Below are 18,300 nucleotides of genomic sequence, written 5' to 3' on the forward strand. Positions count from 1 at the left end.
AAAATTTAATTTTATTTATGATCCAAATTTTACGTAGGGAAAAATCCTTTGACTGACATGGTGAAGTGTAAGCTTTTAGTTCACATGCGAGATTGCCGAAGTAAAACTTTAATGATGTTGGAGTCATTTTGATTTTTCAGGTATAGTACCTATATTTTTTGAAAGTCGAGATCGTCTGTTCGAATGTCGTCCTTGAATTTGAAGATGACTTATTGTGAATGTATGTTCGAGGCCAGAATGTTATAACTAGAGACCTGCAAAATTCGCGGATTCATTCGGCGATAGGCTAGAATTCAAACACATATACCTCTTAAGAAATTTTGCTATATTGGCTTACTGTTCATCTGGACTAATCTCAACCAGTTATTAAACCCTCAACCAAAAGAAGGATTGAATCACAGACAAACCATCTGAGACGACCTACGAGTCGGCAGCCGATGAACTTGCGTTATTTGCCCGAATGCGCAGGGGGTGTGTGCAGTTTATCCTGAAGGCCATCGAAACCGCGAATTTTGCAGGTCTCTAGTTATAACCTGTAACACTGTGTAGAGGAACGATGGTCCTCTCCCCCCGCTCGCAGCCGTACGAGATCAACCTGCAGCTGACGAGCCTGGTGTCGCGACTGGCGCTGCTGCCCCACCCGTACCTCCACGAGTACCTGCTGAACCCGCTGGTGCCGGCGGCGCCTGACGCCAGCAGCCTGCACGCGGCGCTGGGGCTGGTGGGGGCGGAGCTGGGGGCCCGTGCCCCGGAGACGGGGGGGAGCAGGGCCGCCCTGCGCGCCACCCGGCGCCGCCTGCTGGACGGCGTCGGCGACCCACAGTGAGTGGGGCCTCGCCTCCTTCCTCCGCGGGGAGCCCGCGGCTCGCGTGGTTCCGGTTCCCTGCGAGAATTGCCAAAGTTTTCCGAAGTTTTGCAGGGTTCCCAACGCTCCTTGAAAGTTTTTGAAAAGTGCTTGAAATGGTTTCGAAGTAATGAAGGGCCCTTAAAAGTGCTTGAAAATAAATTTTAGGTGCTTAAAAGTGCTGGATAAAATTTACACTGTTTGTAAGAGTTATAATCACGTTATATAATTTATTTTTTTTGGGACAAGTTAAAAGTAGGGTACCACAATTTAATTTTTACGATATATTTATGGTATGTTCAAATAGTTTTCACACAGATTAATGCCCCGTTTTTTGGCGGCATACGATGAGATATCTTCTATGTACTATTTTTTATCGGCAGTTATGGTGTCATCAATGTTTTTGTTCTGATAAAAGTTTGGTATAATGTTAAACTCAGCCAGTTTGCAATGTTACTGTTCCTCCGATAAGCTTTTATCTTTCTGTTTGTAAGTAATAGACAGAAAAAAAATATTATTTCATAATATTTGGGTCCTTGAAATTTTTGAAAAAGTCCTTGAATGTGCTTGAATTTTTTTTAGCTAAAAGGAGTGGGAACCATGTTTTGCGTGTTGGTATTAAGATTAACGCCACTTCAGCCGCTAAATCAGAAGTTTCCAATGTAAACAAGCATGTTTTGACTGACCTGACCTAACCCTCCGATTTTTTTGTAATTTAAATTTTTTGAGAAGAATCCGAAGTTGCACGAACGTGGTAGGGAACCGCAACTACTACGTGAGTTGTAGGCTACCGCCTCCTTGCTGCCTCACCCTTAGGGCAGGCGAAGAGAGATACAGACATATATATGTACTAGCTAATGCCCGGCATGAAGTAGGTACACTTGTACAAAGCTACTCTCTGTGTATAAATCGTTATCCATATCACTTACTCAATAATCACCCTATATATCTATATATCCCTTGCTCTAGCTGTCTAAATACCTCCTCTCTATGTCTGTATTTTTAGCTCTATCTCTTTACCAGTCACGGGTATGTAAAAACAAATACTAATGCAACGTTTAGTCAATATTTCAAAGCCATCAGTGAAGATCTTTCTAAGATTTTGACTGAAGGAACATAAACATTTTTTTAACTCGAGCTGAGCAAGCATTGCTCGATTCATCAGTCAAATTTTTTTATTTCCTCGAGAGGACGACAGACTGCACACTATTTCAAAGTATTTGAGTATAAAATTTTTTGTTTTTTTCCCTCATTTGAGCATAGCCCTTTATTTAACAGGATGTGTTTTTTGTCCTGTGAAATACTTGGCACTTAGAATTTCAATACGACTAGAACTGTAATAATACTGTGAATAGACACTATTGTATGATCTTAGAAAACAAATTACCAGGGTAGTGTCAACAATCTGGCAACAGAGGTTGCCGTTTGATCTGTACTGCAAACTAAGTATGAGCTTTGAATATATATACTGTATAGAAGTCGCGAGTGGATAGGATTTACTCTACGTTTTTCAGAAGTGTATGATGAGCAGCTTGGGAACTTCACCGCTGCAGTGCGCTGCCGTAACGCCCTGTATCGTCTTAGTTGTTATGTACACATTAGAGTGCAGCACTGTCACCCGCTGTCATTCCCCGCACCCCCCACCTATCATTCACTGCAGCTCAAGTTCGTTCAACGGGAGGGGGAAGGGGTGTTTGAAGAGTTCGACACTTGTCCGCTAGGGACCACCACAAGTCGATGCCCTAGAGATGGTGGCAATTGCGGCGGTGAATTAACCAACTACCTCAAAACCGTATTAAAAATTTTAACCTGGGCTGGCGACTTCTATACAGTATATATATTCAAAGGTATGAAACAGACTATAGTGGTAGAAACTGACGTTTTCAATTTCTTCCAGGGCGCGAGTTGTTTTTTTTCTTCTTTTCCTGCCGCAGGGATGAAAGCAGCAGCATACTGGAGAGTGTGATCGTCCTGGAGGAGTTCACGAAGGAGCTGGCGGCCATCGCCTTCGTCAAGTACCACCACTCCTCCTGAGGGGGCCTGCCCCGCGCGCTGCGTCGCGAGGCGGCCGTGTTGGCGTCGGCGTCGCACAGGCCCGCGCAGCACGGCCTCCTGTCGCAGCTGTGCCGGCTGCTGTGTCGCCCGGCGCACAGCTACGAGGTCTACCTCTGAGCTCCCCGTACCGACGACGACGGTCAGGCGGGGAAAAATCTGAGCAGAAACCTTTACCAGTTGATTCTTTCCTTTGCCTCGAGTCACGATTGTGCAAGCCGGGCCCGGGGTTGGAGTGCGGAAACGCACGTGTTCTCTGCGGCTGATGTTAGTGCTTCAGCGTGACGCCTTAAATACTACACACCTGAAGGTAGCTTCTGTAAGTTTCGTGATTCGTATCGACGGCGTTTTTAATCAAACCAAACCAATACGTGGTTCGTTTGGACAAATTAGTATCTTTGCTTAGTACACACGTGTTCACAATTGAAAGTATGGACTATTTGCCAGTTTTTTAACTCTTCCTGTGCCAGCCATGCAGTCTTGGCCATGTATGCCTTCCGCTAATGCAGTGAAGTAGAAGCCAAGCAATGCAACCAGCTACTCTCTCCAGATAAGCTGGTAGCACTCCTCCATGCTTTCTCCGCAACAGGCCTGCGATTACTAGTTTTTTTTTTAAAGCAAAACGAATATCAAATCTAATGTTTTAATTATTCACGGAGGCAAAATGAGTTGTGATGGTTTTCGGCAAAACTGTAAAAAAAACAGGATTAAAGTAAAAAAAAAAAATGGTTTCACATTTGAACTGATTAAATGAATAAATAATTGGGCCCTATACAGATATAACTTCTAAAATATGAATGCATACTAGTATTAATATTAATATTGAGCATCCATAAAAGCAAACTGAGTGCCGCCTTTTTGAATTTTGCAGGTAACCAAGTTTGTTCAAACAAAACAGTTTGGAAAATGTTTTAAAACTTTGCAACAAATGTGAATCTTTGCTTTGCAACCGAAGCTTCAAGTAAAACAACTAGCAAATTTCCTGGCCAAGTCAAATGGAATATTAAAAAGACCTTCGATTGATTCGCATAGGCCTACTCTGAAATCTGTCAATGTTTTGTTCATGCAGCGAAGGGGAGAGAGTAACCATGATCGTACCTGCTACTGTCTATTTTCGAGCGCAGTTGGCACTCAATACGGCATGCTTCGGTTCAGCACTTTCTGTAATCCGTAACTAGTCAAATTGCTTGCTTCGTAATTTATTTTGGGGTGGTTTCAAGAATTTTTTGCTTTTGACAATAACAATTTTAAAAAAGTAATATATATAGATCATGTTCTTAGAAAGAGCTTATACTGTACTGTATACAACTTGGAATGAATGAGGTCTGCGTTTATGGAATAAATCAAGAGGTGAGCGTTGGTAAATGTGATTGAAACTTCTAGTTGTGATAGAGTAAACTGAGAGCGCAGGTCTGGTAACATTTAAAAGTTGACTGTGCCTAAAGCGATATTGCAGTGTTTGTTTGCACGAGTGTGCCATTCGTGTTTGGAAATTAATCTTAAAACTACATACGATTAGTATTTGCCCATAAATGTGTGTTCTTTGTATCATACGCTGGCTTGCCCTGATGGAATTACGAAAATGACAAGACTTTTGTGGACACCTAACTAGGCTATATTGACTTCTCATTCATGCCATAGGGACAGTATTCAATAGGTATACATATGTGACAAATTTTGTTTTGTTTTTTACAGTGGCTTAGTGGTACATGTATATTTTGTCCATATACAAGCCTATTAATTATATTGATATAATAATTTTGTTTAGAAATCACTGGTTTAAACTATTCTGTAATTATTGGCATGGTATCTCTAACTATATGTTGATTACCACCAAGTTCCACTCAGTAACTGCTGGGTTGAATATAAAATACAAAATCTTTTCTGCAAATATTTTTTAGAAGTACATACATAATTTTAAAAAAATTTTCCTACCGTAACCCATATGTGGAAAATTCAGAATATTTACTATTCGTATTCGCATTAACTGTTGAAGTTAAGATTGGTGATAGTTAGCAAATATGTATGTAAGTATGATATAATTTTCTACTGCTGTACATACACTGAGAGGGACGTGTAAGAAAGGTTAGATCCCAAGTGGAATCTAAATCAGAACAGAATGATTTGATAATCTTACAATGTGGAAAGCTGTGAAAGATGTGTTGGATGTTAGCGAGATGATAAATGGAGTCTTATGGAACAGAGATTACAAGTTCAAACCATGTAGGTTACATATAGTTCCAGCTGGGAACATTATCATGACATTTAAAATCAAATGTGTCAGAGTGATAATTTTGCAGATAATTATTAACATACCTATGTAAATTTCCTCCATTTTCTTGATACTATACTCTAAGCAACACCATTGTTGTAAAATTAAGACCATTAAAATATCTTAATTTTTTTAAGCCATGGGGGGTTAAAAAATTGTCATTTAGGTGCTTGTGAATAAAGTTCATTAGAATTAGGAAACTAAAAATGTCTAATAATATTTTGAAAACAAATTATTTGTAACAACAACTTTTTTCTGTACTTACGCACCCCTTTAAGCCCTATTTTGCATTACGTAATATTGACCTTAAATAATTCTTGTTACTTACATGCCATATAAGTAAAATTGTTAACAAAATTAAGTGGCTCACATTCAAGTTATGTATGCTGATAGTATTTTGAAATAATGGCATTGAAAGGAAATAAAACTAGCTGTGTATACATGGGAAAAATTTTTGTAATGTTTATTCATAAAGTGTGAAGACTACATATGTTATACCTGTAAATGTAATATAATATGCACATAAACAATAGCAATGCACTTGAAAATTTATTTGTGTATCTTTAGAAAACTGACAATCTTAATTTTGTTATGAGGGAGACTCACTTATAGCTTTTTGTGCAATACTTTTATTAAACTGTCCTGATGTTTAGTTAAAAATTTTAATTGTAATCACAATTGCAAATGTGAAAGTAATTTTAAAATTTTTATGCTATTGTTGCCTTTACTGTAATTAAATGTGGTCCTTTTCATGTCATGCCAAGCTGCACAGTCTACAGGCATAGGTAGATTTCAAAAAACCTATTTTTTCTGGAACACCTTAAGAACTTAATGTTCATAACATCCTATTATGTTCGATAAATTATTTTCTCATATTCCATGCAGCTGAAATGTTTGGAATGCTTTTAACTCGAAGCATCCAGCATTGAATAGCTTAGAACAAATGTCATATAAGGTATGTCTACAAAGGCAATTATAAATTTGTGTTGACCTCCAAAAAGTATTTTTCATCCCTTGTCGTAATACTGGGTTGTATAAAACGTTACTTTGGACCAAGGTTTGAGATAGTAATATTAAAATATATTTGAGGGTCAGGAAGATTTGAATGTTTTTATGTCAACCCCTGTTTTCACCGTGATAGTTCATTTAATGAAAAATTGTTTCAGCCAATGGTTTTCGATAATGTCTATAATAAATGGCAATGTATCTATTTGATAGTGCTACTAAAATAGTTTTTTTATTTCAAATCTAGCCATTTCCACCTCTCAGTAATGTTTGGTTACTTAAAAATAAGATTGCATTCAACAGTGTACAAGGTATGGAAGTCGTAATTTTTTGTATATTCAATCCCGTGCAGTAATAGTTTCTTTTATCAAAAAAAAAATTGTAAGACTATTGTACATCTATTATAAATTAATTGTTAAATTGTTTACTTAATACGGGAGTTATGAATTCATTTTATCCTTAGCAGCAATGGTTGGTTGGATCAAAAATTGTTACAGATAAATTTTCAATCACTATACGTCGTGTATATCAGTTGAAAGTGTATTGTGTCCATGAAATTGACAACAGTTTTGGGGTGTATAGATCGTGAAACAAATTTTTTTTTTTTCCAGAAGTTACATCATAGTAATGGCTATAATTGGTAGTCTACTTTTAAAAATCTATCTAATACTGTAAACCATTAGTTTTCTAATAGACAAGCATTAGTAACCAAAGTGTTTTTTTTCTTCTTATATGTATGTTTTATGAAGGCTGTGTAATTAGTTTAGTTGAAATGACAGCAGTGATGTGTCAGCTTGAAGACTTCATCACATCTGTTTTATTTTTTCTTTGTGCGTGGTCAGCTATGAAAAAAATCCTGTGGGATAGTTTAAACTAGATATTTGTCGTAAATGTTTAGTTATATTAGCAGTCTTCCAAAGTAATGTTTGTTAAAGGTGAAACACAAAAAACAATGTACTGCAACTCTGAATTGTTGTTTCAAATAGGTTATGACACTTTTAGACGCTAAGCAATATGTGAATATGTGTGTTTGGTTATTATATACAATAGTGAGGCTGTGTATTATCATCAATATTTAGTTTTTTGCTGATGAAATAGTGCTGTAAGTAGAATGTGGCAAAGGGCATCATTTCTGTAGTCTTTTAGTGTGATCATTTTCTTTGTTGCTATTAAATGTCAGTTTACATGGAAATTTGTTTAACTAGGATTAGAGGCAAATAAGAAAAATGGATGGCATCAAAATTAATTATGACTGATAAAGGGTTGAGACCAAAAACAAATTTTTTTCTAGAGTTCAGGTACGGAGGCTATATGGATTTTTTTTTAAGTAACTGCAACCACAATTGACTTGCTAAATGTTTTCTCTGTGAAAGTGCACATGAACTTTGTTTTGTGTTACAAGTCCATCCATTAATGATGCCAATAATTTACTTCTAAAATATCAGAGAAATTCATTAAAATGAAAGATACCAAATTTTTTTTGTAGGCCAGTACCAAGCCCAATTTAATTTATGTCTTATTAGAAAGGTAATACAATAATATTGTATTAATTTGCAATAATTGGTTTAGAGAACAGTTAAATTGACATACTATATTTGTGAATTTCAAAAATTATAATTCATTTCTTACACAAAAGTATCAGGATTAAATTTCATTGGAACCTTGAATCTTATAGCCTCTTGTCACACCAAAGTATAATGTATAATAGTGAGCTTAAACTGAACTTGCCATAGGTATTTACTATACAAAGTCCATAGATCTAGCTATAAAGCTATCAGTGTAGTATAATGCTTGTAAATATGATGAATTACTGTGGTACCAATACTTTAACATTCCAATGCTTACATTTTTATTGTGATATTTGGTTAGTGATCTTATTTCTGAAAGTAATGCAATATTAAATAGATTTTAGAGTTTGTTGGATCATGCAGTACGAGAAGCAACAAATATGCTGTTAGTTCTCTAAACAGTATGCAATTTTTTTTGTAAGACAGTCATAGCAATGAAAAATCATGTTGCACAATTTAATAAGTTTCTATGAGAAAAATGTGGATGTGCAATAGGGAAATTTCACCAGTTTTCTGGACAGAGAGCCTAAAATAAATTTTATTTTCTTCCCTCAAAATTATTCGCTTGGAACTAACTTTGAATTGAAAAGTTTGGCAATAAAGTGTTGTTCCAACATTCATATCAGGCTAGTGTGTGTTTGTATAACACTTTAAAAAGCCATTTTATACCCAGAATATCCTGTAACTTTAAAATTGCCTTGCAAATAACAATTGATTTGTTTGCTATATATGAAGAGATATAATTTTTATTGCTGGAGTGTGTGTCTCGTTAGTGCTAAATATAATACAGTGTTATTACTTATGACGATATAAATGCAAAGCTGTAATGCTGCTGATGTACAAATTTGCCTGTATGTAAATTCCTATGGGAGTTTTTATTTCTAGTCATTAGTTGTTGCAATAAAGTTTATGTGGAAAACAGAAATTACTGCCTGGTTTGAATCAAGTACCCATGTCATTTGTTATAGTTTTTAGTAGTAATCAATTGCTAATTTTCAACATGGGTTTGTAAAGTGTGGACCAAAAAAAAAAAAAAGTTTTACATAATGGGCCCATGGTTGCACTAAACAGACTGGCAACACCAAAAAGTGGGTGGAGTCATGTACGACTGATTTGACATGAATCTTACTCATCAGGTGTTCTAAAAAAACCATTTACCAGAAATGGCTCCCATTGCAAGCAGAGGGACTCTCTACTCAGAATCAATATTACAACTAAAGAAACATGGTGGATGCCTCCTTAATATATAATCAGAGTATATAGTAATTAGCTGATATTGAATCATAGGTCTCGAAGTTAGTTGAGCTCATTAATCACTGTGCTAATAAAGTAATAATCTCACCAGAAACATAGTCAGGGAAACTTAACCACAGATTTGTTCAGGTACCGTATTCAAATTTAAACACTGCAATAATATGCTATTTTGGTCAGTTTAAATTGTGTCAGCAATAGCATATATATATATATATATATATATATATAATGCTCATAGTGACTGGAACAAGAAATTGTTAATTTTCTTCATTTAACTTAGTGTAATGTCAGCACCTAATGACATTGTGACAGTAGGAACATAATTATCAATGATGACATCTTAAAAATATCTGCAGTTACTATCAAATAATTTGAATTGCAATCTGAAAGTGTTGCAGAGCAACAAAATTCTCTTTTTAAGTATTTATTTGTAAAAGAATAATAATTAATGGTTATGAGCATACGTATGTGTATACCTGTCCATGCCATCAAATGTACTCCGGCTGAACTGAGTTTTGTATAAACAAATCCAGTAGATACATTGAAGATAAACATGCATGGGAGTTGAGGCAAATTAAGAAATATGGTAGCCATCATAATGAATTTTGACTAGAGAATGGGCAGTCGAACCATCAGAATTCGAAAGATTCAATACACAATTTTATTAGAATAAATGTTGGAGAAGGGTATTTCAGAAATTTAAACACTATCACCTGTTAATTAATTATTACTTAACTGTTAATTCCTAAAGAAACTATGAAAAAATGGTTTTGATTCAGTTATGGCGATGGTAGAGGCTGGTCTTCATTTGCAGTTTCCTGAAACAAATAGAAAAAAGGTACTTAAATTAATTAAAAACATCGAGAAATTTTCTTACAGGTTTTTGTGGACACATTGACACACACCTTTTTTTTTAGTAAATATAAATTTCTCAGAAATGGACTGGTTTCCCCAGCAAGAGTTTTAATCATACCTTATACCATGTAACGGGAAACCTGGGGGGGGGGGGGGGGGGGGGGGGGCACAAGAAAATGACATGCAACTGGAGATAATTTGTTTGACGTGGTAGGAAAGACCCGTGTGTACAGGTGTTTAATTTCCACATATAAATGGGAAGAATTTGAAAGCAAACAAACAGGAGGCGAAATTTCCTGAAATTAAATTCTGCCCACGCCTCCTGGAGGGTGTGGTGCGGACGACGAAGTATGTGTGATGACGTGAAACATTTGGATGTGGAGACGGAAAAGTGTTAACGTGTTGCAGCTCTCGAGGCGAATTCATAGGGGGAGGGGGGCGCAGGGGGCGCGTCCCCCCCCCCCCCTTGACCAAGGCAGCCCAGCACCAAGCATGGTTCTTGGCAAGGGAAGGGCGCGCACCCGGCCGCCGATGTTATACAATACACATTCATACACTTACCTTTAATATTCGGGCGAGACGTAAATGAAACGGATAGAGCTTGGAAAAAGATATCTGGCTGCATCCAAGCAACCAAGGTGACGTAACAAGGGAGTGTGTGGAAGAGGTAGACCTGCAACCCCCCCCCCCTCCCCCCCCCCACCCTTGAGATTTTTCTGTATCCGCCACTGGGCTCGCATAATTATGTCTGATCTGGTGCGCAGAGTACTCGAGAGAGAAAAAAAATGGGGTGTGGCTATGTCATGAACACGGACGTGTGTTGTACGTGAAGCGATGCACGTAACAAGTAATATTTTCTATATAAAATATGCTATTTTTTTTAAACGTATATATTCACTGTAACAATTTTTTACAATAATGTTTTATATGTGCAATCGATAGATTTTGACGAGAGCAGACGATTGACACCCAAACGAACGTCGTAGCTTTCTCAGAGTCAGAAGTTACACTGAATGGAAATCTCGAAACGCAGCAGAATGACCTCAAAAGGGCGACGCTTCCCCCTCCACCGCGCGCGCGGTGCGTTCACAGTCATCAATTAGCGTAACGAATTATTTGGTCCTTTAGCTATCCAGTGGTGTAATTAACATATATGTAGCTGCAACACCAAACTGTATCCCCCCGATTTTGTTATCATTCATTTTTTTTTAATTGCCTCCCGCTATGGAAGCAATTTTAGTACAAGCGTGGCACCAGAAGGGGGGCGGTGGGGGCGATAGATCCTCCCGAGACTAATTTTATTGATTAGTGTATATTTATGTTTACTTAAAAATTTCATTTCATATGCTAAACTTTTATCTCATCACAAATTGCATGGAGCTACTGAGGTTCTGTATTTGAAACCTGTAATTTGTAAATAATATTCGCAAGGTCAATATCTGACCACTTTCATTTTTTTGCAACTACGATAGCCGCTCCCGAAAAGTCATCCTGAAGCCGCCATTGAATTTGAAAGACGTGTTCGCGTCGTGTCTCGATGCCGGCCGCTCGACCCCGCCCCAAGGTGCGTTGCGTTGCGTTGCGTTGCGTTGCGTTGCGTTGCGTCGCCCGGGCCGACCGAAGACAGCGCATGCGCACGGAGCTCCCAGCTCCCCCTTCTCCCCCCTCTTTCCCCTCCCGGGCAGCGGACTTGTGAATGAGCCGCCGCTGCCGATGATCGATACTCACGAACACGACCTCCCTGTTCCATACACCCCTTCGGCGACGCGTCGGTTGCGACCTGGCTAATATTACCCCTCCCCCCTTGTTTTTTTATTTAACCACGTTGTTTGGGGAGAGGACCCAACGGTGGTTCCACCACCCTCCCCTTTTTCCAACCGTTTGTGAATGGCGAAGTGTACCGTCGGTAGAATATATATATATATATATATATATATATATATATATATATATATATATATATATATATATATATATTAGGGATGGGACGAATCCACATTTTGGTCGAATCCGAATCCTTGTTCGAATCCTCAGTGTTTGTCATCGAATCTCGAATCCCAGTCCCACACTAAACTTCACATGTTATTAAAAAAAAAAAATCACACATTTATTTTAAAAAATAACATAGGCCTATGTATTAAAAAAAATCACATATGTATTTATAAAATTATAAAATAAGTGCATAGAGTATACACCTGATATAAAATAGAGACAAATAACCTCAAAAACCACACACGTAAGTTTGCATCTGTCCAATTCTCTGTTAAATTAATCCTTCCTATGTTTTCAATAAAATACGTTTGTATAACAGACACCATTAAAAAAAAGTTACATTTTTTCTGCAATGTTATATTATTGAAGGTTGGAAATGATCAAGTAGTTATACTAATTGCCAAAATGCAGCGTAGTTTATCTTATGTTTGTGCTATTTCCGTTACCTGTATAATATAGTTTAGGTATACAATTTTCTAGAGCTGGACGAACCTCAGTTCTCTGGTTTCGAACCGAGCCGAACCGAACCTCATACAGAAATAATTGTTTTGAATTAAAAAGAACCAATGACCAGCATTTTGGTCTTTAACTGAGTGGTGAGAAAGAAAGGTTCTCCAGCCATATGTAAAATTAAAACATTATATAGCTTAGCTTATATATATACCAACTTTTAATTCATGAAGAAGTTACATCTAAATTTCAAAAAGACTATCTTCCTTTTTCAGTGTACACTAACCTTCATTAAAAAAAAAATATATTATAAAGATGACGAACATTCAGCATAAGGCCACATAACATATTTTTGTGGTAGACATAACCTAACATTTTTAATAAGTAAAACTTTTTAATAGGACATAAAAAAAAGGCGAATGTGAATTAAGTTACCTATCTACATTACAAAACCCGCTGACTGCAGTCGCTGTTTTCTTGGAAGAATGCTGCTCGTCAGAAGAAACTTTAGACTTTTTTTTTTTTGGGTGGTTCTGGGTCATCCGGATCGTCATTATCTTTTCTCCATTTGGAAAACTTAAACGACGTTAGCCTGCTCATCGCAAAACACCTCTAGAACAATAATATTGTAAACGTAACGTAAAAAGTGTGGTTATAGAAATTTGCGTCGGAAAAAAGAAAACACGAGAAATAATGATGGCTGCCGCGACTACGCTAGTCAACTTAGTACCGTACTGTAAAATTTACTGGACCAGTACTTTTAATACACAAGATTAAATTAATACTTTCATTACCTGACTGTTATAACCAAAAAGGCCAAAGAAAATAAATACATCCCAGTAATTTAAAATACGTACCTAATTTACGTAATCATTTCCTACCGCATTTGTCTTGTGTTAACTTGATCACGTTAGTTTTGCCGAAATACGAGAGTTCTCGTACATTCGCTTTAGTTTAACGCATGGGGTACGCAATCTTTGGTGATTGTACAACACTTATCGTACACGCACTATAGTTAAAGGTATAGTATACAATACCTTTGGCATTTGTACGATAGTTTATTTTACGTAGTACGACAAATGCATACAAAATTCTCTAAAGTAAACAAAAAACAAAGCGCGCCTATATGAAAAAATGCTATGCCAGTTATGCGACGATTAATAATTTTTTTTTTAAATGTTGTCTGCGCTTGAAACTGTTGAGGCGACGATTATGCGATAAAAGTCGGAATATTACAAGCAATAGAATTTTGTTGAGCGGTTTTGTGAATGGTCTCAAATGGGGGTTAGAAAATTAGAAAAACGTAATTTTTTTTTTTTTTTAACGAACGTTCGGTTTTTCGAATATATAAGAGGTTTCGAACTGAACCGAACGTAAGGGTTCGGTTCGGTTCGAAATTTTCAAACTTCGCCCAGCACTACAATTTTCAATTACTACCTAAAACTCTTAAAAACCCACCTCGAATCCCACCTCGGATCCTACGAATCCTCGAATCCATAGGATTCGGTATATTCGACGAATCCAAGATTCGAAAATCCCATCCCTAATATATATATATATATATATATATATATATATATATATATATATATTCAGTACTTGCCTCACGTGCTGCAAATACACTTATAATACGAAACTCGGACACGAAATTTAACGTGGAATTCATTAAAACAATGCCGATCGTGATATAAAAAAAATTGGTTGTCTGTAAAGTCGGTTTACGGACGATAGTTTAACGTGACAACGTCATAACAATACATTGATGAAATGATTGCATACTTTTATTATTAAAATAAAAATGATTCAATTTTATTCATAAAAGAATAAATACTTGAAATTATACTAGTAATCATATTTTTAAAATGCAAGAATAATTCACCTTTATTGCCGAAATTGTTGTTGTAATAAGCAATGAAAACCACATTAACTTTTCACTTCACGTGTAGATGACTGTTAATTAATTTTAAAAAACTGGCATTTAGCTATAAAGTTTAAATATAATTATGAACAAGTTTTCATATAAATAAATGTAATCAAATATCTATCCTCAATTACATGAATCACCATAATTTTTTAGTCAATTGTAACGTAACCTATTATTACTGCACTCGCCGACAGTGTAACGGGACACTTTTTCGTGCGTGCAGCGATTTATTAGACGTTGTCACGTCAAAAATATTTCCACTACATTTATTGACGCAATTCACGCGTAGTTTCACACACCCGCCTCCGGAACAGCTACGTCGACTATCGAATCATTTGATTGGTAGACCCAAATGTTAAACTATGTAATGAAAACGGCTCCGATTAAAGCGAAAATTAGAGCTGGTAAAAACACTTAAACTGCCCAGCTTGTTAGAATTCACTATGCAGGTGAAGTTTCCCTTTGGTTCGCACCATCCGTCACAGGTGTCAGCATCCTTGGTTGCTAACACATTTCCGTTCCATTCACGAAATTACTCCTACCATAACCCCGTATACTGAGAGCTAAGACGTTTCACATAAAAATCCAAAGTTTGTGTTCAAGTTTATAGTTTTACTAGCTGCCCGACCCGGCTTCGCACGGTTGTATTAATGGGGGAGGGGGAAATGAGACCAAATCTCTTATTTACAGTTATAACAAATGAAATAAAATGAAAATTAATTAATTTTGACAAAAACTTAATACAATGCTTTGTAAGGTACCGAAGAAAAAACGAATAGCACCGATGGTATCACGACTCTCGAGCACGCAACGTTGTCATGGAGACGAAGTACCCACTGTTTCCCGGGCTTAAACACCAATCAACATCGATAATCAGTTTATTATAAATTATTATGACCATTAATCGAAATAAAAACTATCCTATCTCTCAAGTTGGAAAAAAATTACATATAAATACCAATTTTCATCGAAATCGGTGGACTTAGTGAAGAGTTCACTGGAAACAATCATCAGGACACTGGATTTATATATATTAAGATATAGTCTGAGCTACAAATCGAGGGGGAAAATTTAAAAAAAAAATAACAACAAAGAGAATGAAAAAGAATTGAAAGTTTTTTCTATGTAGAGGTCATTAGAGTGAGACAGAAAGCCCTAGGCGGTAAAACGATAAAGTACAGCTTCACGGGAATGCATTCATTGGGAACACCCTGATAAAACCCTTGACCTTCCTCATGTCTGTGTGTGTGTGCAGAGACGAAGCTATTTAGAAGTACCCACAGAGATGGAACACTGTAGGCTTCACTCAAGGGAATAGGAATAATTGATTTTTTTTATTTTTATCAAAATCTCCTATAGACAGTAATTGTCCTCTCAATTTGAACGATAAGAAAGACATTTCTTCAAGAAGCACCGCCCCTCCCAAAAAAAAAAGAGTAAAATATGCACTGGATGTTATAACTTCGGGTCCAGACTAGCAGCTCCCAGAATTAAATCCTGGATCCACCCCTACATATTTTATAAAAATCCAATAAGTATAAATAATGTTTTAGAAGATTCTGGAATTCCGTTTCAAGTTTCTAGAATCTTCCGGAACAGGATTCTTATTAATGAATAACAAAAATCTTTCTTGCTGTGGATTCGAATCAATGCGATGCGTATGAAGGTGCTCAATTCAGTCCGCAACAATTCAAATGTGCCTTGACTACTATTCACGATCAATTCAGTACATCATCAGCGCTGGAAAAATTTACACAACTGTGGTTGGTAGATTCATATTTGAAAAAGTGGAGGGCCAACAACTTGAAATATAATCAAACAGATACATGCTGCCGAAACGTGGCAAACTAAGGTTCGGCTCGCTACTTTACCACTGGGAAAATACTGAAACCGTCGACTCGTCAAAATATGACGCTATTGCCTCCGTACATACGCTTCACAAATTTTAAATAGTTGATCGTTATGGCCAAGACGAAACAAAAAGTCGAAGTGATGCCACATCATTATTTCTAATCCACCGCAAACGTACTGTATAAAGCGCAACATTGTTTCCATTGAAACCCGCGGACATAATGTGTCGCCATTTCTCACAGTTTTTCTAAGCTACGCATAAACACACTAGGTAAAAGAAAAAAGTTGAATTTATTATAATAATGAAATATTACAGTCCCAATAATATTGAGCTCCGGTGGCGCAGCGGATAAGGAGACATTCGCTATAATAAAAAGCCCGCAAACCGTCAACTCGCGGTTCAAACCCCACCTGCTGCCTAAATTTTTTTTCTACACACTAAATTAGTATAATAAGTCCAAAATTCCATTAATCCAAACCTTCACCATATTTTAATAGTCGCTGAACTTTCATTATCCTTGTACTTATATGCCATATTTGTCGCCCAAATTCAATAATACTGAACTGATTTGAGTAAACCTGTAACACATATAGCTTAATTTCCTTGATGAACACATACGCTACATATAATTATGAATTTACACGCACAAGGAAGTGAAAAAGGTGCAAATCCAGTTTTATAATGGAAAATCGTAGGAGGTAAGTCATAGACATCCAAACAGTATGCGTTTGTCATTTCTATATATCCACCAATCAATAACCGCGAAGCCATAGAGTTATGCTAGGTAAATAAAGTAGAGTGTAACAATAAAATTATATTTTAAAAAACAAAAAAAAAATTCTATGATGTGTGAACAAAAGAAGCAAAAAAAAAAAATTGTTCAAATGAGAAACGTATTTTTTTTAATAAGCTTAAAATTAGAATCAAGTAATAAACGAAACAATTTTAATGAAAAAAATGCGAGGGTGAAACTTCTTTCATTCTCATAGTGACTCTGACCTGAAGAATAGCCATTAGTGGTAGAAAATTAAAGAAAACTGACATGCAGCACCCCTCAAGCTTTTTTTCATTAAAATAATGGCTTTGTTTATTACTTTATTCTTATTTTGAGGTTATTAAAAAAATATTAACGTTGTACATAGTTGTAGTTCATTCTTTCGCTTTAAAAAAATTACTTAAATTTAAAGATTTTTTTTTTTTACTTATTAGCTCGTACAACATAGAAAACTTTTTTTAGTGTATATATTTTTGATTTTTAGTTCATATAACATAGAATTATTATTTGTTTAGTTTTTTAAAAATATAATTTTAGTTTTTAATTCACCCCCTCCCTTATATGTTCAGGTTATAGTCAAGGAATTATTGACATCGCAATCATATACTTCTTTGCAAAGTTTCAAATCGATTCAACAATTAGAAGTAGTTTAAAATCGACTTACAAGATTTATTTACATGGTTACAAATGAAACTAATAAAAGCGTGTTAATAATTAGGCTTTTGGTGGTTTTTCATCCCCATATTTGTTACAATTTATTGTGCTATGCATTTGTCCATAAAAGGAAACGATTATCTTTTTTTGATCACAAAAGCTGTCCAACGCATTATTTATACAGCAAACTACATATTACGAAACACTTTGCACACATTCACACACTTCAGAGGATAAGTTTATACTTTTCAAAAGTTTTAAACATTTAAATTATTTATGTATTACTAGCTAATAACCGGCATGCATTGCAATTGCTCATTCAATTATATTTTGTTATTTGTTTAAAGTAGGTACACGTACTCACAGCAACTCTTTATCTCTCCTCTCTATATCTATATCTCCGTGTATCTATAGATAATTCTCTATACATATAGATGAGTTAATTAGTACGTTGTGTGTCGAAACAATAATCTAGCCAGTCAACGATGGATATGACAGCTAGTTGTATGTTTTACACGTTAAACAGGACAAAAATCAAAATATACAAGGATTTCATAATTAATAATATACGGATTAATTTTACAAATTTAGTGCATAAGATTTTGATTTAGATATCGTAATGCAATGTAACGTAAATATTAACTTGTAAAAGGAATTATTACGTTTGATACAACTATTTTAAAATTACATTTCATTGTCTGGTATTTAAAAAAATAGTTAATATTTTTCCAACGCGATAATGTATCAAACGTTCAAATATTATAATCTAAAATGATTTTTTTTTTTTTTTAGCAAAACTCCAC

General features: G+C 35.9%; 1 protein-coding gene and 1 long non-coding RNA gene across 2 annotated transcripts in view; one reads left to right on the plus strand and one right to left on the minus strand.

Annotated features, from left to right (window-relative positions):
* Positions 1 to 8,666, plus strand: part of LOC134536088 (FHF complex subunit HOOK interacting protein 2A-like) — a 42,634-nt gene extending 33,968 nt beyond the window's left edge. Inside the window, exons 13-14 of the mRNA XM_063375622.1 lie at positions 581 to 822; positions 2,779 to 8,666. Of these exons, the coding sequence (XP_063231692.1) occupies positions 581 to 822; positions 2,779 to 2,878 (342 nt within the window). The 3' untranslated portion in view covers positions 2,879 to 8,666. The remainder of the gene's footprint in view (positions 1 to 580; positions 823 to 2,778) is intronic.
* Positions 8,667 to 9,208: 542 nt separating this feature from the next.
* Positions 9,209 to 18,300, minus strand: part of LOC134536092 (uncharacterized) — a 131,861-nt gene continuing 122,769 nt past the window's right edge. Inside the window, exon 3 of the long non-coding RNA XR_010075759.1 lies at positions 9,209 to 9,813. This is a non-coding gene — a long non-coding RNA (uncharacterized LOC134536092). The remainder of the gene's footprint in view (positions 9,814 to 18,300) is intronic.

The sequence above is a fragment of the Bacillus rossius genome, chromosome 10 (genome assembly GCF_032445375.1).
Source record: "Bacillus rossius redtenbacheri isolate Brsri chromosome 10, Brsri_v3, whole genome shotgun sequence".
Lineage (NCBI taxonomy): Eukaryota > Metazoa > Arthropoda > Insecta > Phasmatodea > Bacillidae > Bacillus > Bacillus rossius.